Source organism: Vigna unguiculata, chromosome 1 (genome assembly GCF_037176805.1).
Source record: "Vigna unguiculata cultivar grain cowpea cultivar isolate G323 ecotype 2 chromosome 1, ASM3717680v1, whole genome shotgun sequence".
Classification (NCBI taxonomy): Eukaryota; Viridiplantae; Streptophyta; class Magnoliopsida; order Fabales; family Fabaceae; genus Vigna; species Vigna unguiculata.
This window is the reverse complement of record NC_140792.1, coordinates 8272089-8297883: the sequence shown is the minus strand read 5'-3', so window position 1 is coordinate 8297883 and position 25795 is coordinate 8272089. Positions and strand designations below refer to the sequence as shown.

Genomic DNA, 25795 nt, shown 5'->3' with positions numbered 1-25795 from the left:
TTTTAAAACAAGTTAAACTAATTATTTATATGCTATTATTGGATGTTAGTTATTATAAAATAACTACTTACCATATGAAATAATTAGATTATTAAGTTTTTGAATATGATAAAATTATTAATATCTTTTAAAATAGGTATAATTACGGATTTGGTACGCCAACTTTTTTGGAATGTTCAATTTGATACCCGAACTTTAGAAATGTTCAATTTAGTACCCAAACTTTTTAAACGAGTTTATTTTAGTACCTTCCGTTAAACACTCTTTAACACCATTTGGCTTTTGTTAAGTTGACACTATGCAGCAGATACATGGCAGAATTAAGGGGTTCACAAAAAATGACTTGGATCCCTATTTATTTGTGATCAAATTAAAGTGCCCCTTTTTGTGGAGATTGACCTATTTTTTGGATTTCTCTTCTTCTACTTTTTCTGAGACATTGAAGAAATGTCAATGAGTCAATCATCTTCTTCTTGCTCTCACAATTCACGGGTGATGCGAAATCAGAGCTTGTCCTGTAGTAGTGGTGGCTGTATTCATCAACACGCATTCATCAACACGAATACAAATAGCAGAAAAGAAAACTCACCTTCCACGAGTGCCACATATTTTCCTTCTCCGTCTTCCATTGCCGAACCTTCTTCTTCCCAGCTTCGCCCTCTCCAACGAACGGAAGCAAAATCTCCGTCCTTCTTCTCCGATCACCGAACGCGTATCCACTAAGAACCCTAATTCCCAATTCGAGATTTCAGCTTTCACACAATTTATGCCCTGATTTTTCCTTTTCCACTAGTTTTCATGTGCCCTAATTTTTCCCCCAATTCACTTAGTAATCGCGTTGAAAAAATTTGAAGTTACACAATTACTTAATTCCAATTTTTTTTTTACAACTTAATCCACGTGCACACCCCTTAATTCTGCCACTTTCTGTCACGTATATGCTGCATAGTGCCAGCTCAACAGAAGCCAAATGACGTTAAAGAGTGTTTAACGGAAGGTACTAAAATAAATCCATGTAAAAAGTTTGGGTACAAGATTGAACATTCTGAAAAAGTTGGGTACCAAATCAGTAATTATACCTTTAAAATACTTTTAAATAAAATAGATAATTAAATTATGAGTTATAGATAATTAAAATTATTAAATAATATTTTTTTGAATTTTAAATTTTTTTTATATATATATATATATTTTATGGTTTAAAACCTTTACTAGGTGGTAAATTATAATAAAATATGACATATTTTTGTGTCATTGGTTACTATTTTTTTTTTATTTCATGCATATAATTTAGTAAAATAAATTTATTTGCTAAAAGTGAGTAAATATAACATTCAAATACAATGTTTGTCAAACAAGTCCCACCACGTTCTAAGAAACCTTTTCTATGTGTTTAAGGCAAACAAAAACACACATATTGTTACAATGGTTAAAGTTGTGAATTATATTGTTCTTGAAAAATATTCAGAATTCATTTTCTTAATCTTAGAAAATACATATAAAACGTAAAAGTTGGTATTTATAATAAATTTAAATTAACGAAAATTTATTTCATAATATATTTCCTTTAACTATTAAAATTCTATATATGGTTATATTCCAATAAACTATACTTTTAACCATTTATTTCCTTTCACTGTTCTGTTACGTGATAAATGTGTAATCGTGAGCCTCTTTCTTTCAATATCTTCTACCGAATATCGGGTGACCGAGACCCGACCCATTTTGGAATCGGGTTTCAAATGCATCTTTGAAAGGACGCTAAGAGTCAGTGAAGTCATAAGCTGAAACACGAAACATCGCTGCTTTTGCATCAATGGCGGATCTGAAGACTGATACTTTGCGCACCTACGGTTACATTCTTCTCTACATTGCTCTCTCCAGTGGTCAAATCTTCTTCAACAAGGTTATCGCCAATCACTTTAAACTCATGCACTCTCTTCTCCGTTTGTTTCCCCTAATAAAAATTGCCCGAAAATGCTTTGTCAGAAGTACATCGCCAAGATCGCTCAGTGCTGAATTCAAAGTCAGGATTCGATGTTATGTTTCCGTGTTTCTATTTTAATTTGCTTTCTTCTGTTCTGTGAATTGTCTTGCCTAAATTAGCGGCGTGCGTTGTTGATTGAAATTGGATATGATGATGAATGATTTTTCAGTTGATATTGTTAGTGGTAGCTGGGCATTTTGTTCAATCGGAACGGAAGTGTTTAATTTGGCTGTTTCTGGAGTTTGGTTTTCGAGTAAGAGAATTGAGCAATTGAGCAAATTTTTCTTCACTTTTTGCGGAAATTTTGATGTCGTGACTCATTTGTTAAATCACGTCGGTGTATTGGTAATGGTTGAGTACCTTGTGTTAGAGCTTGTCGTTTGGATTTTTTTTTTGGTTATTTGTGCTTTGGCTCTCTATTGGAGTGATTTTTCTTTTTGGAAGTATTATTGTCTCCTGTTTGATGTTAGATTTTGCTTAGTTCGTGAGTGGTTTCATTTGAGGAATGAATAATCGACGAGAAAATGCTTAAAAACTGTTTTGTTATGTTGCTGATGCCTAATTTGTCTTTTCATTTGTCTCTGTAGTGGGTTTTGTCCTCTAAGGAAATTAACTTCCCCTATCCTTTGGGGTTGACTCTACTTCACATGGTCTTCTCCTCCGTTTTGTGTTTTTCGTTAACCAAGATTCTGAAGGTATGGATTGTGCTTGGTGTATTGTGCTATTTAATCTGTTTCTGTCATGTAATGCAGGTTATTGATCTGTTTCTTACAGGTTATGAAGGTTGATCAGGGAATGACTCCTGAAGTGTGAGTACAAAAAGAAGAATGCTATAGTTGATGCTTGATTTAAAATACGATTTTATATATGAAACAATTTAATTGTTTTATTTCTCTGGCTGTTGGTGACTCTTGGTATTTTAAAAGTGGGATCTTATGACATTTGCTATTTGAGAATAATACTATTAAAAAAAATCAGCATATGGTGTTGCGCCTATTGGTGTGTGTGTAAAAGGTGGAATTCGAAAAGGGTAGTGAAGAAGCTAAGGATGTATTTTGTATTATTGACTGATAATGGAATTCTTACAAGTAAGGGGCCACTCCATTGATAGCAAAGATTTACAGAGAAAGAAAAGAACAAGAACAAGAGGGACTGTTAGGCACCCAGAAATGTGATAAGAAAACAAGACAGAAAAAAGAAGAAAAGACAAAGTCTTGCACTCTATTATTCACTTTACACACAGTAAAAAGCCAAAGCTTCCAAAAGGAAAACTGCTTTCCTTTCACACAGGGTATTCCTTGTCACCAAGTCAAAAGACCGTCAATACCAAAGAATCCCGCAACACCCACAAGATAAGAATATATAGACTTTCCTAGAAAGTTCCCCCCTGTACAACTACCCATTTTACTATTTTTATCTCTAAATTTCTTCCTACCCTCGCATTACTTCCATGATTAACAGGGACAGAGGTCAAGAAATCACACACTCCCACTCTCTCTCCCTAACTGAATTATATTCTATTTTCGGGCCCTCACAAAATCTTTGAGACGTGTGTTGGTTAGCCTAGCCTAGTGTGCATGTTTTTCCTCCTTTGCTCGTTGTATGACTTAGCTGTCACGTGTGGTTTTATCTCTAAAAGAGAATTTTCGTGAACCACTCCTCCACTATTTGTTACAAGTCCTCCCCCATTCAATTTAAATAAGTGTTGCCGAAATTGATTGGCAAAGACCGTGTCCCTATCAGACACAATGGTCTGAGGAAGTCCATGCAAGTTAACAATCTTCTTATTAAAGGATTCTACCACTTGCTTACTGTATCTTCAGTTTTAAGAGTAATGAAATGAGCATATTTAGATAGTCTATCCATGACTATAATAATGACTAGAAATGCTTGAGAGGGAGGGAGGGAGGTGATAAAGTCCATTGCTATGTCATCCAAAATTTGTTTTGGAACATGTAGTGGCTGTAATAATTCTTCAGGAATCAGCTAGTTTTTAGCTTGTTGGCACACAATACAATTATGGACATACTCCCTAATGTCTTCGTGCATATCCTGCCAATAGAATTGAGCTGCTAATCTGGCCAAAGTTCTAGCATACCCAATATGGCTTCCAACAAATCATTGAGGAGGAGGTATGTTAGCTTTACACAGTGCTATAATAAATTGCTACTTAACATCTTTATTCAAAGCAAGTTTTAGTTGTGGCAGAATGTGTAGGTTGGTAGTTGACCAAGCCATATAAAATGACCTAGAAAGGGAGTTTCCACCTATATTCTCTTTGCCAGATTTATATTCAATTAAGAAATCATATCCTAGTAATTTGTGAAGCCAATTTTATTGTTCCAGTATTTGAATAGCTTGATCAGTTAAGTTTTTCAAACTCTATTGATTAGTTTGGATGATAAACATGTTCCCAAGAAGGTAGTGTTTGAAGTTAGTGATAGCTTCTGTAATTTCATAGAATTCTCTGGCATATGCAGGTTGATTCTGCATTCTGGTATTTAATTTATTGTAGAAAAATGCTATAGATGGTGAGTTTGGCTGAGAACTACTCCAATTCCGGTACCCGAAGCTTTTGCTTCTAAGACAAAAAGGTTTAGTGAAATCTGGCAAAGCAAACATTGGGGCTTGAGTAAGGACTGTCTTTAATTTCTCAAAAGACGCAATAACCTTTGAACTCCATGAAAAACTATCCTTCCTTAACACGTTGGGTAAGTGGGGATGCTATTGAGGCATAGCCTCTAATGAGCCTCCTATAATATCTAGTGAGTCCCAGAACTCCTCTCAACGGTTTAAAATTAGTGGGAAAAGGCCATTCCATGAAAACTTGAACCTTTTTTTTGTCCATTGCAACTCTCTTGCTTGAAACAATATGTCCCAAGTATTCCACCTCTTGTAAGCCAAAACATAATTTGGATAATTTAGCAAACGATTTATGTTCTCTGAGTAGTTTGAGGACCTCCTCCAAATGATACAAATGAGCAAATAGACTAGGAGTATACACCAATACGTCATACTGATAGAAACTGAATGAACTGAATAACTAGGTATGTATTATTTGATGGATGATGCAGTAAAACAGTTTTGAGCGTATAACTCTACAACAACAAAGTAACCCCAAAGTCCTAGACTCCTCCAGAGACTAACTCTCCTCTCAAAACAGGCCAACAATTGCCCCTCCTCCTAACAATCTCCTCCCTCTCTCTCATATACCAAAATCCCTCATAATAGGGATTTCTTACACGTCATCCCCATATCCTAACTAATTTCTCACTCCTTCCCCACTTGACCCCATTTTCTTTCTCCTGGTATAAACTTTCCATATCTTGGGCCTAACTACCCTATCTATAATTGTTCCTTGTTGAGTAACAGGCCCATGCTCACTTCTCACCGTATGACCTCTATTATAAGTTCTATCATTACCCCCCTATGCAACTACAACCTTGTCCTCAAGGCTGAATGAAGGAAATTGACTTTGCAACACCTCATTTTCCCATGTTGTCTCCTCCTTTGTTCTCCCCTTCCACCTCACCAACCATTGTTTGATTATGGTGCCCCCCTTAGCAATCTCTATGGCTGCTAACATTGCCCAGGTTCTTCCATACCTTCCTCCTCTAATCCCAATTGTGATGGCAAAACATATTCCACCATACGGTTCCCAATAGCCTTTTTGTGCTGGGAAATGTGAAAAACTGGATGTACTTTGGCTGATTCTAGTAGCTGCACCTTATAGGACACTTCTCCAATTTTTTCCACTCTTGAAAAAGACTCGTAATACCTAGGTGCCAACTTCTAGTTAATACGTCGAGCTATGTGGTCACAATTTGATAAACACCCACTCTCCTACCTCCAACTGCATGAACTTGCATTTTTTGTCTGCAAATTTCTTCATTTGCTGTTGAGCTCGCAACAAGTGATATTGCAATTATCGAATCGCACCATCATTCCATTAATACAACCTTGAAACTTCATAATTCTTAGTTTGTAAGAGCCTTTTGGAGCGTTATATGACAAATGATGCTTCCACACAAATTGGATCCAAAGTCCCTAGATGAGTCAGGTGGATCTGGTTGCAGATTCTCTAACTCATCCTTTTCATCTGCATCAATAAGTATTTCCTATTAGGACTTTGAGAGAGACTCAGTCATCACATGTAAAACACAACCCTTTTTCTCTTTGTAGTTGCATCTCAGCATGGGTTATTCTTTTAATGGAAGAATTTCTTTGGTTATGGATTGTAGGACTTGAAGTAGGTGTTCCTAACATAGGGGTTAGTTTCATGGATTTCAAGGACTGTATGACACGTAGGCTAGTGTTTGTTGATTGTGTTTTGGGCTGATAGTTAGGGTAATAGGATTTAGGTTTTAAAAAATATTTTTATTCATGCAACTTGGCTAAGGAGACAACACCTAGTAAAGTAGTAGCGAATTGGGCTTTGACATCCCAGCGTATGTCCGATTTTAATCCTCCCACAAAAAGAATCCAAGAGAGCTTCCAAGGTAACTCCTTGGACTCTATTGGCCAACAATGTGAAGTGCTTATAATACTCATGATTAGACACACGCAATGTGTGTGAAAGCTAACGAAGAAAAAAATGAATCAAACCTAGTCATTATTTGAAAATAGGAGACCACTTCTTTACTGAGATAAGTCGTTGGAATTGTTAAAAGGTTTTCATTGCTAGTATGATAATTATTGAAAAACTGTTTGGCTTTGAAAATCCAATGTATGCCATAAAATTGAAAATCTATTTGGACTTTACGCACATGAAATGGTTGTTGTGTCATCGGTCTGCTTGTGTTGGAATCAACCGCAAGAACTTTGCGTGTTGAATTATCAAGAGCTGATTCCAAAGTCTCAAAACGTAATGAATATCTATGATTGTGTGATTCCATGATGTCCAAAATGCATTTAATATCCACATATAGTTGCTTCACTTTGGAGGTAACTCTTTTAGACGTGTAGTGAAAAGTGGAATTCGAAAAGTGTAGTGAAGAAGCTAAAGATTTGAGTGAATTCTCTCTATTTTGTATTATTAACTACTATTGGATTTCATACAATTAAGGGGTAACACTATAGGCAGCAGAGAGTTACAGTGAAAGAAAAGAACAAGAACAAGAGGGACAGAGGTAAAAAAATCACACACTCCCACTCTTTCTCTCCCTAACTGAGTTATATTCTATTTTAAGGCCACACAAAGTCTCGCATACATGTGTTGGTCAACCTAGTGTGCACGTTTTTCCTTGCTCATTGTATGACTTAGTTGCCACATGAGATGTTATCTCCCGAAGAGAATTTTCACGAACAACTCCTCCACTTTTTGTTACACATCTCTAATCAACGTAAGACTTGGATTTTTCTTATTGGAATATTTTAAGAAAAGCAGAATTTGCTTAACGAAGAATAATGAATATCTGATCATATTATTTCAAATGGAAACATTACAATTTATAGAATTTAAGAATAACTTTCCACTAACAATGTGGTTCTAGAAATAAGCCATGAAAATAGAGATAGGTTTGAGATTAATCTTCGTCTTGTGTAAAAATAGACATAGGATAATATATTTATAATAAAGGAGACATGGGCTAACTCCAATATACAAAATAAAGAATAATAACAAAGAAACTGGAGGTAGAAGACAAAGATCAAATATCTAAGATATCTAACAATATGTCTAACACTCCCCCTCAAGCTAGTGCATACAAATCGTATGTACCAGGCTTGTTACAAATATAATTAATTCTCAGTCCCGGTAAAAACTTAGTAAAAATATCTGCTAATTGATCACTTGAGTTAACAAACTCAGTCTTGATGTCTCCAGATACAATCTTCTCTCGAATGAAATGACAGTCAATCTCAATGTGTTTGGTCCTCTTATGAAAAACAAGATTAAAACTAATATGAAGAGCAACTTATTTGTCACATACAAGTGTCATTTGAGTAACATCTCCAAATTATAACTCTCTAAGCAATTGCTTAAGCCAACCAAGCTCAGAAATGGCTGAAGCCATAGTTTTATATTTTGCTCATACAATAGATCTTGTCACAACACTTTGTTTCTCGCTTTTCCAAGAAATCAAGTTACCACCAATGGAGACACAATATCCGGATGTAGAACTTTTATCAGAAGAAGAACTTGCCCAATTAGCATCTGAATAACAAACCACTCTTGTATGGTTATTAGAACCATATAACAACCCTTTTCCAGGAGATTTTATGTACTTTAATATACGAATGACTACATTCCAGTGATCTTTACATGGGGAATTAAGAAATTGGCTTACCACATTGACTGTAAGGGAAATGTCAGAATAAGTAACTGTAAAATAATTCAATTTTCCAACTAACCTTCTATATTGCTCGGGATCTGACATAGGCTCCCTCTGATTTGGTAGAAGTTTAGTATTAGGATCCATGAGTGTGTCAACAGATTTTGAATTCATCAATCTAGTTGCCTCCAGAATATCCAATGCATATTTCCTTTGAGATATAATAATACCATCGTTGGATTATGCCACCTCAATACCCAAGAAATATCTGAGTTTTCCGAGATCTTTGGTCTGAAACTGGTTACAAATATGTTGTTTCATTGGGGAAATGCCATGGTTGTCACTGTCGGTAAGAATTATGCCATCAACATATACTATCAAGTAGATACATCCAACACTCGAATGACACTGAATGATCTGCCTCACACCGAGTCATACCAAACTGTGAAACAACGTTTCTAAATTTTCCAAATCAAACCCTAGGAGATTGTTTGAGACCATATAAAAATTTGCCAAGACGACATACCATCCCCAAAGGCTCTCCCTAAGCAACAAATCCAAGAGGTTGCTCCATATAAATCTCTTGCAAATCTCCATTGAGAAACGCGTTTTTAACATCCAATTGATGAAGAGACCATTGTTGAAGAGCAATCATGGCTATAAACAAACAAATAGAAGCCATCTTTACAACAGGAGAAAAAATATCACCTTAATCCAACCCAAAAATTTGTATGTATCATTTGGCCACAAGACGGGCTTTGAGGCGATCAATAGTACTATTAGAACCAACTTTGATAGCAAAAATCCACCTGCAACCAACAATAGTTTTCCCAGACGGTAATGGGACAAGCTCCCAAGTTCCACCATTATGAAGAGCACTAAGTTCATCTAGCATGGCCTGACGCCAACCAGCATGTGCTAAGGCATCATAAACAGATTTGGGAATGGTCACAGAAGAAATGGACGAAAGATAGGTATAAAAGGGTGAAGATAATCTATGATAACTTAAAGCAATATAACGAGGAGAGGGATTACGTGTAGAACGTATACCTTTTTAGAGGAGAATTGGAAGGCCACTTGGTGGGAGGTCAGGCTCATGTGTCTGAACCGGAAGAGACAAAGTAGTTGGCACTTGAGTTGAATCACTCAGTGGTTTTTGAGAACGATGTCAGTGACTATAAACTTGAAGCGGTGGTGGAGAAGAAACTATTAGCAGACAAGACACACCTAAAGGATCACAAATTACTGGAATATATGAAATAATTTAGAATGAGTTTTCATTAAAAATAATCAAGTACAGCTTGAATAATCATCAATATAAGTAACAAAGTATTGAAAACCTAGATTAGACGTAACATGACTAGGTCCCCAAATGTTAGAGTGAACTAATGCTAAAGGGGACTATGACTATGTTCTCCTAATTGACACGACTCACACCAAATTGGACAACTTGGATAAGGCAGGAACCAACTGCTGCAATTTGGCAAGACCAGGATGATCTAACTGAGCATAAAGAGGAGATGGAGACTCCATAACTTTGCCACCATGTGAGGAAGGGCCGAGATTATAAAGACTATGGGAGTCATATCCGATGCCAATCACCTGTCTCGAACTCTAGTCCTATAAACAAATAGAAGTTTGGGTAAAGGAAATAACAATCAAGAGAACGAGTTAGATGACTAATGGATAATAAGTTAAAAAGAGACCCAGAGACATAAGGAACATTATCAATGAATAAAAAAGGAAAAAGATTGACAGTCCCAACACCATGAGTTAAAACCCTAGACCCATTACCCATTGTAATAGAGGGTAAATTATCCGGAAAGGACAAAGAGGAAAACAAAAATTTGTTACCAGTAATGTGATTAGTGACGCTTGAGTCGAATACCCAAGGACCAATAGATGAAGATTGAGTCAGACCATCAAAACAAATAAACTAAAATTGACTCCTTAAAACTAAGAAAGCAATAACAAATTACCATTGTGATATAACAATGGTAATTTGTATTACCATAAAAAGTTTCAGAGATGAGACATTGACATGATACTTTGATTTCTAGTTAACTAATTTAAAATGGATAGCTACATTTTCAGTATGTTGTGTTGGCTACAAGGATTCAAGTCATTTATTTGATGGCTGTTCTGTAAGTGAACTTCTTTGTTTTAGAAGTTCATGTGCAATGTTTTTGATTGAAAACTAATGCTAATCCTGTGTCAAAGTGACTGGCTCCAGATATTTCTGCATATTTGTAAATTAGGTTTGGACTTTTTAATTGATATTTCTTTTGTCTTCTGCCTGGTTTAGTTTATAAGAATAAACTGGGTCGGTTGAAAGTTTGTGCCCATTCATATACGTCTTGTATATTAACTTCAAGTCTATTCACCGTAATAGTTTATTGCATTTAAAATACATATGGGGACTCCAAATTTCAGTTGTAATTATACCTTTATTGTTTCAGATATCTTACTTCCGTAGTGCCAATTGGGGCCATGTTTGCGATGACTCTTTGGCTGGGAAATACTGCCTACCTGTACATTTCTGTTGCTTTTGCACAAATGCTGAAGGCAGTTAGTAAGTTTTAGTGATCTTGTTGATTATTGATAGACGATAGGTATCATTGTTCATATATGATATTTGGCAATGGAAAGTGTAACCACAAAATGTGTATTGCAAGACTTTTAAAGTACTTATATACACCATATAATGATTTTATATTTACAGTACTTTTTCTCCAATATGACAACTAATTTAGTTCTTCAATTGTCAACCGCAGTGCCTGTAGCTGTTTTTGTGCTTGGAGTAGCTGTAGGACTTGAAGTAATGAGCTGTAGAATGCTATTAATCATGTCTGTGATTAGTTTTGGCGTCCTAGTAGCTTCTTATGGAGAGATAAACATAAACTGGGTTGGAGTAGTTTACCAAATGGGAGGTGTTGTTGGCGAAGCTCTGAGACTTATCTTCATGGAGATTTTTGTTAAGAGGAAAGGTCTTAAGTTGAATCCTATATCCGTGATGTATTATGTTAGTCCCTGCAGGCAAGGGTTTCTCTTAGTAATTTCACTTACTGTTGCAAAAATGTTTGAAGAAAGTTCGTGTATCATGAACTGATTCTTGCCAGAATAATTTTTTATTCTTCTGCAGTGCAATTTGTTTATTCCTTCCATGGATATTTCTGGAGAAATCGAAGATGGATGAACATGGACCATGGAACTTCCCTCCTATTTTGCTCATCCTCAACTGCCTTTGTACTTTTGCTCTAAACTTATCAGTTTTTCTTGTTATTACACATACAAGTGCTTTAACCATTCGTGTGGCCGGAGTTGTCAAGGATTGGGTGGTTGTCTTAGTGTCTGCTATTCTGTTTGCTGATACAAAGTTAACAATGATCAATTTGGTTGGTTATGCTATTGGTAAGAATCTGATTCTGCTTTGACCTTTTAAATTTTCCTGTTTCATTAGATAAAGCCTTTGAGAAATTTTCACAAACCAAAGGCCGTAGTGTACATCTACATATTCCACTGTCCAGGAAAGTTGATGGCCCAGTATTGGGTGCTCCCTGGAAGCTTATGTGCCATTAGGCACGTTTTAAAAGCTCATGGAAGCAAAGACTTCACTTTGGAAATTAGCGTGAACAAATAGTATGGTTGGAGATTAACTATAAGTATGTTATTGATGGGGCAAAACTGAATAGAGATTGTATTAATGGAAACTGAGAGTACGAGATACAGTTAAGTATAAAAGCAGAAGCTTCCTGGCTGAGTAATCGAATCTCTTCCAAAAGCTAAAACTTGAGAACTATTAACCATACTCTCTCTTAGGAATTATTTCCTTTAATACTATTTACTTTTCTATCCATAATTGACTTTCGCTCCTTACTAAACACCTTCTCCCTTAACTAATTTAGGTCTATGCAAATATAGTTGTAAGGCCTTCTTTTCTGGTTTAGTCTTAGCAACATGAACCATTTCTGTATGCACAGTTATATATGATTTCCAATTACAACAATTTCTCTCTTTTTAAATCCCTTTTTTAGGATGAGAGTGGAGAGTGATCAACATCTACTTTTTTTTACCATTGCCTGTTGGTCCATATGGTAAGAAGCTTAGTTCTCCTTCAATAATGTCTTATGTTTAAGTGTTTTGTATGATGAACTAGGTGCTGAGATAAGTTTGCTCCACTAAACGATCCGATGTAATAGTTATAATAATTGTAAGTGTTAGATTAGAAGCAATCATGAGCAATGCTATCTGTTGATTAAGAAAAGGGAGCAGCTTCTGTAACCATTTTTTAAATTTTTATCCAGCCATTGCAGGGGTAGCAGCATATAATAATTACAAGTTGAAAAACGAAGCCTCTCGAGCCACCTCAAATGACTCCGACCCTGAATCTTCCCAAAGTCAAGAGTCTCAACCTTTAACGAGTAGATAGCTGCAGTCTTTAACACGAGGTATGTAAATAATGTAAATGAAATATAGTTCTTATTCCCGCAATTTTGCTTCCTCTTATAGATTATTTCTTTGTATCTCTTCCAGTTGTCCATGCCCCATTCAGAAGTTGACGAGACTATGTAGTAGTTTTTACATAATGTAGCAAGAGGGGGCATCAAGTGTTCATGTAGTAGATAGAAGTATACGCAAGCATTTTTTGTTCAATCTTAATACAAATTCAGCTAAATTTAGATCGGGGGAAGCAATGTGGCGATCCAATTTAGTACATGAAGATGTAAAATACAAACTTCATCCTTTAAAAAAGAGGTGCTTGGCCATGGCATTTGATTTTTGAGGAATTTGAAGTTATTCGCATTTCACAATATTTATTTGTCTGTAGCAATTACCATTCAATCTTAGCGATTCAATATTTGAAGTTGAATGATGAAAGATTAAAAGCCCCTCCACCCACTATTTATTATTATTATTGGACAATGGTCCAATAACAGCGGTATATAGAGCAGTTTGTTAGACAGATGAAAACTTGTAAAAGTAATTTGTTTATTTAAAATGTATTGATAGCATTCGACATTGAGACATTGTTTTAGTGTTGGGAATATTTGATCCTATGTAATTTTTTTTTATTTGCATGCTGTCATTGTTGTCTTTTCTGTATTTATCTCGTTGGCTCTCTCTAGTTCAATAGAGTTATAGGAAAAGACAAAAATATATAGAAAAAGGGCATGTGTTGTGCATTTGTAGCATATGTGTATTTTGGAGTTACTGTAGGACGTTTTCCACATATATATAATTACTGATTTTCATAATCTTGCTGTTTTTTCATTTAGTGGATCCGTCTGTGTTCTTATGACAGGAGGCTTGAAATTAAACTCCAGACCTTGTTGCAGATAACATGGTTAATCATTTTCAATGTGCATATATGGAACTTATGATATATGATATATGACAATTGCTTGACAGTGTATGTAACTTTACAATGTCAAAGAAGAAATTATCATGTATGACTAAATAATTTTACACAGTCAAATCACTAGTATTTTAATTCGTACAGCATGAGTAAATTTTATATTATTTAATACTTTAAAGCTAAAATAGATAAAGCATGCCAAATGTGCACTTTCAAATTTACAATCTTTAACAACGGTAAACAAATTATTCCCATTTTGTTTACAGACATTGTTAGATTATTTTACCTTTTAATTATTATTTAAATTAACGGCTATTCTTGAAACTTTGTGTGTCTAATTAACCATTTTAATTAACTTTTAATTTAAAATATAATTAAAAGAAACCAAATAATGTATACAGATTGGCATGCATATATTTCCAGTAGTTTATAAAAGTCATTTTACTGAGATTTTTAAATTGTTTAATTAAGATAATGTACATAAATCAAAAATACAAATTGATCTATCAATTAGTCTAACGATGAAGGGATGTGTTTTTACTTCAAAATTAAATGCCGAGATACATGATAGAAACTGGTTGTTCTGATAAGAAACCGTAACGTCTTACTATTAAATAAAACATTACACATTGTTAAAACCGAAACAGATAGTAAAAGACAAATATTAAATATTAATACATTTATCCCAAAATAACTATAGTAATATAAAAATATATACAAAACTAAGCACATGAGTTTAAGAGTTTTCTTAATGCTAAACAAAACATAAACTACTCCTACTAAAAGATCCTACTCCATAGATTCATTACTATTTATCAGAGGGATATCCTCACTCGCATCCTCCTCTTCTCACACAATTAAGTATTCATTGTAAAAGAGATAAACAGGCACAAACACACAACAAAAATAGGTAAAGCTAATGTAAACACAAAATATTCATATAAAAGTAGGATAACACACAGATATGCTATAAACATAGAAATAATTGACACTAAACTCGATTATCCGGATACATGTGCTTTGATATCGAACTCACTGGTTGTACGCACCTGTGATGCTTCCTTATGTAGAATTTTGCCTCAAGAGGTTATCACCCAACCACTCACAAGGTAAGTTCCCTTTGCGCTTAGGACCTGATCAAGTCAAGTGATTAGGACCTCTTTCTTCTCTTCACGGCATAACCTACTCTACTCTACTTGAGTGTGAGTAGTTATTATAGAAAGGATACCTCCTTATTGAATCCTTATGTTAATGCAAAAAGTTCACTTAACCAACGATTAGATGGCTCGCTCAGCGAGTGAATCACTAGAACTCTCAGAGGTAAATTTCTCTAAAACTCGCTCGGTGAGATTATTCTTGACCAATGACTACAAAGTCAATCAACTCTTTGACTTTGGATTCACTAAGCGAGTAGATACTCGACCAATGACTCCTAAATTAGTAAGTACCTAACTTTGGTTTGGCATAGCGAGTGAATTCTGTAATATCCCGACCGGATATTACGAGTTTAAATAATAATATAAAATAAGAAAATAAAAACTCATTAATTATAAATCCATTTCCCAAAACCGCGGGAATTTTCAAAACTTTATTTACTTCAATAATAATTCCAAAATCCTTGAATATAATTACTATTACCATTAACAAATAGTCCAGTAATATTAATAATTACAACTGATTTGAAATCATAAAGACAATGTAAAAACTCTGAGAAAATTGCCCTAAGACTAGCCCCGCTCTGGCTCTATGCCTCACCAGATCCACCTGCAACACCATCTGCTCACGTATGCCACGTATACGATCATCGCCAAACATAACCAGATAGGGTGAGCTAATAAAATAAACATATAAATATAAACACATTTATATATATATATATATATATATATATATATATATATATATATATATATATATATAATATATATATATATATATATATATATCACACGAACACACCAAAGGAATCCCTTCCCTTGATTCACACCACATGGCCACAACCATGTCAATCATGTTCTACGTCTTATAGTGAGTACCCCAAGGTGTCTTGCTACCATACCTATCGGCCACAACCGATAGAACACGCGCGGGAAACCATTGCTACGGATCATACACCGTAACGCCAGGTGGAGTTCCCAAATACGAACATAGTTCGTAACGTCCCAAGACAACCAAACTCATCAGCTAATTACTGAGGAGGGCAATCTATCTGGACCTATCCGTACTGGCCACAACCAGCACACTCACACCGGCAACACTCACCAACCCGAGCTCAACTCAAGGGTTCCTCGTGTTCATCTGCCATCCCGAGCTCAACTCGAGGGATGTCATTCTAAGCTCAACTCGAGGAATGTCACGTGCTTAACCCCTATCCTGAGCTCAACTCAAGGGATACGTTCTGAGCTCAACTCAAGAAACACCAGCAAGCCGACCTTTAAGATATTCTAGAAGCCTTGTAGATCACGCACATCATAGCAAGTATAACACCAATCTGCTGCAGCAAAATATCCTGGCGGGGAACACGTACCGCTAAGCGTTGTCGCTTCCAGATCGCCTGGTGGGGGACACATACCGTCAAGGCTAAGCGCCTTAGTCTTCACTGCCACTGCAACTATCGCCCGGCGGGACTTCCTGTGCCGCCAGGCGCCACGTGCCTTAGTATTTACTAAACTGCACACTCCGCCTGACGCACCCCTCCTTACCACCAAGCACCACCGTGATCAAGAACCCTCTATTTCTACGTTGTCACTTGGCGAGTCGATCACCACCGCCAGGCGCTACACTAGTACTTCCGTAGTACTGGTTTTAATTCAGGTTCAAGCACACTTCACACTGGTTGCTCTCATTTGCTCTTATTCTAGAGTACCCCTAATGAAAAGCATTGCCATCTATAATGTTCCAGGCCTTATAGCACCTCACATGTGCATTCATCCCCTAGTCATATAGACCATCCCAAGCATGCTCAAACAAAATATAAGCAGCATCACTCTAACAATTTTAAGCACATGATCTTATGCACTAATGCAATTTAATATTGACACCCATACCTTCACCAAACCAATTCTCCACATGTGACTAACCTAAAGGAACATTCAAATTGATAAAGACTTACCACATAACCCAATCATGTTTCATTAGAAGTTACTTGAACTTATCAAGAGCTTATTCATGTATTTTACAGACTCCAAAATCAGAAATATTAAGTAATGCATATCTCTAGCTACTAAGCTCCAAATCCAATCTCCACCGTTCAAAATGAAGAACCACATGTTATGGACCACCTGTCAAAATTTCACCTAAATCAGACGGTTAACAAACGGAAATGCAGTTTTACGAAAAATGCGCAAACTAAAAAAACATGGTAGCGCCTAGCGCCCAGAAGTGAGGAGGTGGCGCCTGGCAGGACTAAACTACCGCCCGATGGTTCCTGTTGCGCAAAAAGTACAAAAACAACATTTTTCGTGAACATAACACCACGCACCTCTCTGGTATGGCGCCTAGCAGCCAATTGGGTGCCGCTAGGCGGTTCTTGTTGTTCTAGGAACCCAGAAATCCTCTCCTTGCACTTGCGAAGCCCCAACACTCCTTGGTCTTCCTCCATTGCAGATTTCACCAAATCCTCACTCGAATTCATTTACAGTTATAAGGATTCTCATCCCAAACCCATTCATTCGCTCTTTCCAGTACAATTGAACCATCAATTTCCTTAGGACATCAAGAACCCAATTTCCAACCCTAACATCATCTTCCCATTGTTCCATTAAATTTAGCTCGCAATCACTCGAAACCCAATGATATTTAATATCAAATCCTCACTGAACGATTCAGGCTAACTCTCCCTTCGATCAGAATCATCTCAAATTACGCAAAACAACAAAATCGTGCCAAAAGTGGTTTGTATCGCCTAACAGTTGTTCATCACCGCCAGGCAGTTCAACAAAAACCTAGAAAATCTGGGTTGTAGCCATGTGTCGCCTGGCTGCAAGGGTTGTGCCGCCAGGAGGTTCCTCTTCAGGGACCCAAAAATAAGCACAAACTAATGCGTCGCCTGGCGGTGGTTCACCACCCGCTAAGCGGTTTCTAGAAAAATTCCAGAAACTCAAATTTCAATGTAAGCAAAGGGAGATCATACACGTACATGATATAATACATACATATATGCGTAAAAACATAAATAGATGTGGTTCAGCTCCCCTAACCTGATTTCCTTATCTTTGAATTTGGTAGTCTTTGGGTCTCCTTTACTTCACCAATGCTCTTCCTTAGCTTCTCTCAATTCAACCTCAAGATTCCACTCAATCCTCAACACTCTCAATTTTCGTTCTCTCCTTTATGATGGTTTTCCAGCCCTCCTTGGCTGCTAGGGTTTTCCTCTACCCTTTCATATTCAATCCAAAACCAAAAATACCAAAAATAAAGTTCAATTTAGGTTCTCTAAGGTTTGAACCCTCAACCACGCCAATGCCAAGTCGATGCCAAACCATCATGCCAATTCATGTTTCTTGCTAACTAATATAATTCAAGTATTATATCCTTCTACAACAAGATCATACATAGATATAAAAATATAATAGCAATTAAATAACACATAATTGGCATACATAGGACTTGAACCCAAGTCCTCTCACACAATCAAAGTACTCTCAACAATTTGAGCTAGTACTCTTCCACGTCATACAAGTAAGAATTTAATGCCATAAAGGCTTTTACTACCTACATTAATTAATTAATTAATTAATTATTTAATTAATTAAATTTTACGGGTCTTACAAATTCTGGCTCAGCGACTCTCAAGTCTTTGAGCCTCTGACTTTATATTCGTTGAGCGAGCTCACCCTCAACCAACAAGTCTGCATAATTCTATAGAATGATATTCTGCATACTGAGGTCTTTCCAGTCAAGTCTAAGTAGCTCCTTAATGATTATAGATGCCCAATTCATACCAATTTCAATTTCACCACAAGCATAAATAGAAATGGGTCTAAAAGAAATATCAACTTCACAAGCCAATCTCAGAAAATCATATAATATACCAATTCAATATTTACATAACTTAAACATAGTATAATCATTTTCCCTTACCTAGAAGATGCCTCAAAAGCTCAAAGAGTACCAGGGCATACCATTAGTATCATTGATCAATAGAGATTCACAAGGAGAACTTAGAAGCTACATGTGAACTAAATTTCTCACATGCATGCCTAATAACAACTGACTCAAGTGAAAAAAGTAGAAAACCAACTTACTCAATGAAGAAACTGATCAGACAAATGTGGAAAGCTCACCACATGGATCACTTTAGCGGTCTTCAATCTTCAAAGAGATGAATGTACGATGAGAAACTTTAGAGAGATGGAGTGTTTTCTAAGTAATGAGATCCTTTTATGAAATTTCTATTTATATGTAAGCTTTTTATTATAAAAATAATAGGATCTTATTATTTAAAAACACTCTCAAACGAAGACTAGATTCTAGCCATGAATAAATTTACAAGAAATGGTGTCTAAATTCTAATGCCACCTTCATCTGATTATAGATACTTTTCAAGAACAAACATGATGAAGATGGTAAAGTGGCAAGAAAGTAAGTTAGATTGGTGGCACAAGGCTACAATCAACAAAAAAAGGTAGAAACATTACTGAAACTTTTGCTCCAGTGGTGTCTTGAAGCAATAAGATTATTGTTAGCTATTGTTATGTATAAAAACATAAAATAGTTTCAAATGCATGTAAAAAGTTCTTTTCTAAATAGACTTACTGATGACGAAGTTTACGTTAAAGAACCTCCAGGTTTTGAAGAAACATCCATCCAAACCATGTTTTTGATAAAATGAGGCTCTAAAAGGGGGTTTGAATAGAGCTTGTAGACACTTTTCACACAAGACTAGACTAAACTAGACATCTAGTAACAAGAACAAACATAAAGATATTTATATTGGTTCACCTAAATACATGGGCGCTATGTTCAATTCTTCCTTAAGTCTTTAACTTAAAAGGTTCCGTTAATCAGATAAATTGATTATAGTGAGTACACCAACCTCTCTAGGTTACAATGAGTACACAAACCTTTCTAGATTACACGAGTACAACCTGTCTAGGTAAATAATTCTTAATCTTCCCTTGAGAACTCAATAAATCATAGAAAAGAAACATTTTCACAAAGATCATAATTTAGACCTAGAAGGAAAGACTCCACAAAGTGAAGTATTATAAGGTTTTTTCTTAATCACAAAAGATACTAAGATTTACAAGATATGAAATGGTATTGTAGGTTGTTGTTGCATATTCAATCTTTACCTTATTCACTATTTGTAGCTTCTAAGAATGTGATTGTTGCTTCTACACATGGAAAGCTTTGATCATGTTTGATATAGGTTCCTTTTATAAAATTTCAAATTTGGTGTTATGATCATTAAGAAAGCCCTAGAGATATTCCCACTAGACATTAAGATAACAACTTATCTAGATGTGATGGTGCAATTCAAGGAGCTCTAGAGAATAATAGAATTCATTTAAACCAAGAAACAAAACAAAAGTGCAATGGAATCATAAAAGCCAAATTGATTTAAGAAGAAAAGGAACAAAAGGTAGAATGGCATGAAATGGAGATGAGAAACAAGTGTTGACATGCCACTAAGCATTATTGTTAATCTACCTAATGACTTGGAAAGGGACATCCCCCATTGAGTGGAGCTTGGGTTTCCTTTGAGTAAGGAACCTATCCTTTCTCAAATGAAGCTAAACTCAATTGGCTTCCTTAAAGGTGACCTCCTTTATACTTTTGTTGGCAAACCTTTTTATAAACATGTTTAGGGAGAATAAACATGTTTAGAAAAGGAGTTTCTTCAACTTCTTTTGATTTAATTTTATTTTGATTGTCCTAAAGTTGACTTATGTTGACTTGAATTTGGTTGACTTGTTGACCTTAGTTGACATGACTTAAGTTGACGTGTTGACTCTTTGTTTGTTTTTTTTTTGACGGAATAAACTAGACATAAATTGGAGGAGGATACCACTACTTGGAGTAAGGGAGAGGTTTGCACTTGCGACCACATATGCTAGGAGTCTCTTTTGGAGAGCTTGGAGAGCAAGTTTGACCTTTTCTTCTAGAAGGTCAAAGGTTCCACATATGAAGGCTTGGAGACCAAGCTAGGGTTATCTCCTTTTCAAGACACCTCCTTTAGATCTAGTTTCTAGAAGCTTAGTTTTGTGCTATAACATCTTTATCCTTAGCTTTGTATTTTTGCAAGGATGCCTTTTTCCAAAATTATAAAAGGGACTATCGTAGACTATTGTAAGGGTTGAATATTTTGAAGTTATACACTCTATATTTGACCATTTGTGAGAGTGTTTTCTTAGGAGTGTCATCTTCTCTTTATCTCTAATGAGTTATTATTTTCCCTTATTCCATTGCCCTTTTTGTACCCATCTTGATGCTTGTTTAGTGCTTAATTGTCTCTTGTTAGAGCATTTTCCTCAATTGGGCCATTATTCTAAATTTTGAGTAATTTGGCATTAATTGGTCTAATTTTCTTTACTAATTATTTTTAGGTATTTTGTGGAGAAAATGTTGGAGCTTGGACATTAATCTTAAGATGAAGAGAGAGTTTTCACATCATTGACACGTTTGCACCATGTCATCATCTCCTCCATCTCACACATGAAACCCTAACCCTAATTTCAGCCACCATGACCACCCTCCACGGCAGCCGCCACTCTTGCCGGAGCAACCGCAACTCCACCATCTTCAATCTTCTTGCACACCGTGAACGAATCCGCACCTTGCGCCATCATCTCCAGCCATTGATGCATATTTGCACCACCATGGAAGCACAGTTCCGCCATCTTCTCCACTACAATAGCAGTGTCCCTGCGGATTTCGAGCCTCCATTTGCACCACAGTTCCGTCACCACTAGATCCGCGTGTAAGCATGGACTAGAAGCACCACCATGGAATCACCATCTTCATCGCTGCAGCGAGACTGATTTACACCTACATCTCGAAGCAGCAGCCATGGCAGCACCTACACCACCGCATCGTCCACCATTGATGCAGCCTCATCCTTGCCAGAAAACGGAGAGCACAACACCGTTTCTACATCTTCACACTGCCACCACCACGAAATAACAGTGAACACAACTTCCAAACCACCACGCAAACGCCGTGAACCTCCCTGCACCTACAACACACACCGAGCCGAACCACAATATCTGCATTAGCAAGCGTGGCAGCATCACGTCAGCCGCAATCCATGGTGGAGGAAGGAGAAACATGGAGGCGAAAACCCTAATTCTGATATGAGAGAAGGAGAAGGCTGCGACGTGTCATCCTGTCAATGGACAGTCAAATAGTCAACTAGTCAAAAGTTCGTCAAATCTGGTCAAAAAGTCAAAGAATGGTTAAAGAAGAGGGGTTTATTTGCAAATATTGATATCTTTGGATGTCTCTGCAAAATTGGACTACAAAATTGAAAATGGGTTATTTAGAAAATTAATACAAATATTATTTGGTGATAATTTATCAGATATCTTTAACTAATTAATTTATTTAATTATATCATAAATTATTAGCCAACTATATTTGTCAAATAGTTTATATCTCTCCAAATATCTTTGAATATTTATCTTTATCTTTATTTTAAAAGATATTTGAGAGGTTTTAGCAACAGAAAAGCCCAGTCCAATTCATATATAAAGAGAATAAGGGAGAAGCAGAATGGACAAGCTCGGGACTTCGGAGTTTAGGAACCCTTAGGGGGGCCTAATTTCGCTTCCTTTATCTCTCTATTCTTCTTCTATTTTGATTTTGCATTCATGGAGTTCTAAACTTCTTGGGTTGATTCTATTATAATTTCTTAATTGGATTCTGAGGTTAGATCAATTAATTTGTTTGTTCTTTTGATTCTTATTGAGATTTATTTTCATCTGTCTTTTGGTTCTTAATTTAGTAAAAGTAATGATTTCTACATTGTAGCAAGTTAGCACGGTGTTAAATCTATATAACATAACAATCGTATGAGTTTGAGGGTTTTTAATTTTTAATTGAGAAGTTACTTTGATTAATTTTAGAAACTTTCATATGATTGAATGAGCTTTTGCTAATAATTGAGAAGTTACTTTGATTAAAGGTGAAAATTTAGATTAGAATTAATCAAGAAGTTACTTTGGTTAATTAGCTTTTTACTAGATATAAGAGGCAAAAGAATGGAGATGATTAGGATTAGTAATATTTAATTGAGAAGTTACTTTGGTTAAATTTACTAATATTAATCTACAAAGTTCTTGCTTTTGATTGAGAAGTTACTTTGATTGAAAGTAAGGATGCCAACAAATTAATTGAGAAGTTACATTGATTAATTTGAAGTCTTAAACAAGAAATCAATAACAATAATCTTTAGAAAACCAATGATGAATCCTATTTTGAAAAAGTAGTGGAATCGATCTATTTCTTTACTATTGTTTCTATCTTATTTTATCTTTTTATATTTATCTTTCATATATTTTTATTATTTTATTTGACTAACTCTTTTGTATAGTTTTATAAGAACTAATTTGTTAAAAATCAAATCTGTGTTCATTGGGAGACGACTTTGAGTTACTTTACCCTTACTATTTTGTTGACTACTTTCTTAACAATACTGAAGTTGTTATAGATAAGTAGTATTAATTTGATCGCGTCAACGACAGCGTTATCACGTTACATTGCAAGTCTTCCGCAACGAGTTTGTCGGTCTTCCACTACGAGTTCGTCAATCACTGTGAATCGTCGTCCATCAATACTAGTGATATAAACCTCACCAAGAATTCAATCATGCATTCTAGAACTAAGCATATAGAAATTAGATATCACTTCATTAGGAATCATGTAGCTAAGGGGGAGTATAAAATTGAATAAATAAATACTCAAAATCAATTAGCTGACATTTTTACCAAACCATTAACTAGAGATAGATTTTTTGTGATTAGAAATGAGCTAGTCATATTAGACATTACGTGCACATCTTAAAAATCAACATTTTATGTAATTCTGTATATATTAATTATGTTAGTTGCATAGTCAATTAATTCTATGCTTATTTGCTTTAAAACTATCCTGTAATAATTGATTATATTCTATGCCTTAATCGATTACATTATGATTCTAAAATGCCACACATGTCATGATTACATTACACACTACACTGCTTTGAAACTGACTTCACATGATTTTTGACTAGTCAAAGTAACCCTAATTGTTTTTTGGACAATGATATTTTGACTACTAAATTTTGACAACTTTCTCTTACAACATGATGTGTCATTTTATAAGTGGTTTTGAAATATTGAGAATGAGAAAATAGAAAAATAGAAAACTACTTAGAAGATGCCACATAAGGTTGTAAGAGAAAGTTGTCAAAATTTAGTAGTCCAAAAATCATTTTCGTTGTTTTTTTCTTCTAATACATTAACTATGTTTAACTAATAAAATCATATTTTTTAAATACCAAACAAAATTAAAACCTTAAAAGAGATGTGTATCCTATGTCCCCTCCTTCACCAGCTCACTCGTTTCTCCCATTCAAAGCCCTAAGTTTGTCTTCTCTCATCTTTGTGGAAGAAAAGGCTTCATGCTCAAGACTAAGGAGAATGAAATGAAAAGCTACAAAATATGTCTCTCGTTCAGCCAATTTTGAAGGGTAGATAAGTGACGAAGAACATCAAAACACTTATCTATGTTTCTGGAAAATAAGGAAACTAGTGAATCCGAACTGCATTGACATGAAGTTCTTCCAATCCATTGGATTTTTCTTCAAGGATCTTCTTCATCACTAGGGTTTGGAAAATTCTTCAGCTAAAACGTACATATTACCCAAATCTCATTAAAGTTTTCTATGCAAATGCAAGAATGGAAAATTGAGTTATTATCTTTACGGTGAAAGAGGTTGACGTGCTCTAGATGATGTTGTTTCTGTTGTCGGCTTTAGGTTAAGAGCCGGTTAGTCTTATCGAGGTGCTCCAAATATTAGCAAACAAATATATACAAGTCGCTCTTTAGGTACTTGTCGCAACCGAAATCGCGATGGGACGACGAACCAAAAAAGAAAATGAGTTTTAAAAGAGATTTGGAGTCGCCACCATAGTTATTTCTGGAAAACTATGGAAAATCATGAAAATAAAACAAGTCTGCGAAAAACCAGATTTTGGATTCGGGAGTCGATTACGCGTAGGGAAGGTGTTAACACCCTACAGCGCCCGCCGAAGGGCGGTACCTTTAATGAAAAATGCAAAGTCGATGTGATTTTTAAAATGTTAATTTTCCCCAAAAATAATAAGACAAAAATACTAAAAAGAAACAAAAATATTTTTTAATTTTTTGGGCCCGACAAGAATTGACCTTAGTCCTATGTATTCTCATTCAAAATAAGAAATCAGGGATACGTAATTCTTTAAAAAGATATTTGGAAAACAATTGACAAAATGATTTGATTTTTTAGAGGTGAACCTGATAAGGATTGGCCTTGCTCCTACGTATCTCACGGTGGAGAATCAAAGATCACGTAGTTCTTGAAAAAGACTTTTTCCTTGAAAATGTTGATACTTTTGTATTTTTTTTGGTATTTTTGAATTAGTTGAAAATATGTGTCACACGACGCAAGCGGTCGGACACCCACTAAAAGGGAAAGAAAACTATTTTTTGATATTTTTAGAAAATAAGTGTCACGATGCGAGCAACCGAACAGACACTAAAAGGGAAATAAAACTATTTTTTGGTATTTCTAGAAAATAAGTGTCACACGGTGCGAGCGACTGGATAGACACAATAAAATGAAAGAGAACATTTTTTTTATTTTTTCTATATTTGTAATTTTTATAATTTTCAAGTATATTTGTTTTTTTTAAATAAAATAAAATAAAATAAAATAAATAAATAAAAGGATGAAATTATTTAAGAAGGATAAAAGTGGAAAACAACATATGTGGGTACATGAGTGATTAGTGGGGGTGCACAAAGTAAACGCAATAACAGGCCCAAAAACAATAGACAAAGATATGGAGGTGCAGGACTATCACATGTGGGAGGTGCACGAAGTAAACAGGTGGGGTGCATGCAGTATAGGCAGGGGTGTGCGAAGAAAAAGAAAAGACAGGACACTTTCCTTTATTCTCTCAAAGAAAATAAATAGATCCCTAACTAAAGCTA

The 25795-nt window shown here is 35.4% G+C and overlaps 1 protein-coding gene across 3 annotated transcripts; it reads left to right on the top strand.

Annotated features, from left to right (window-relative positions):
• Window positions 1-1682: 1682 nt before the first annotated feature.
• LOC114186767 (Nucleotide/sugar transporter family protein) lies at window positions 1683-13337 on the top strand. 3 transcript variants are annotated; one of them, XR_003605143.2, is made up of 9 exons: window positions 1683-1906; window positions 2575-2682; window positions 2762-2796; window positions 10719-10831; window positions 11034-11295; window positions 11402-11670; window positions 12416-12469; window positions 12564-12707; window positions 12793-13337. XR_003605143.2 is itself a non-coding variant. In XM_028074778.2 (8 exons), the coding sequence occupies exons 1-7, from the start codon at window positions 1817-1819 to the stop codon at window positions 12686-12688; spliced, it is 1002 nt and encodes a 333-aa protein (XP_027930579.1). In that variant the 5' UTR covers window positions 1684-1816; the 3' UTR covers window positions 12689-12707; window positions 12793-13337. The 3 variants fall into 3 exon arrangements, 1 of the variants encoding a protein (XP_027930579.1); XR_003605144.2 differs by lacking the exons at window positions 12416-12469; window positions 12793-13337 and adding an exon at window positions 12294-12353; XM_028074778.2 differs by lacking the exon at window positions 12416-12469 and having other exon boundaries at window positions 1684-1906.
• The last annotated feature ends 12458 nt before the right edge of the window (window positions 13338-25795 follow it).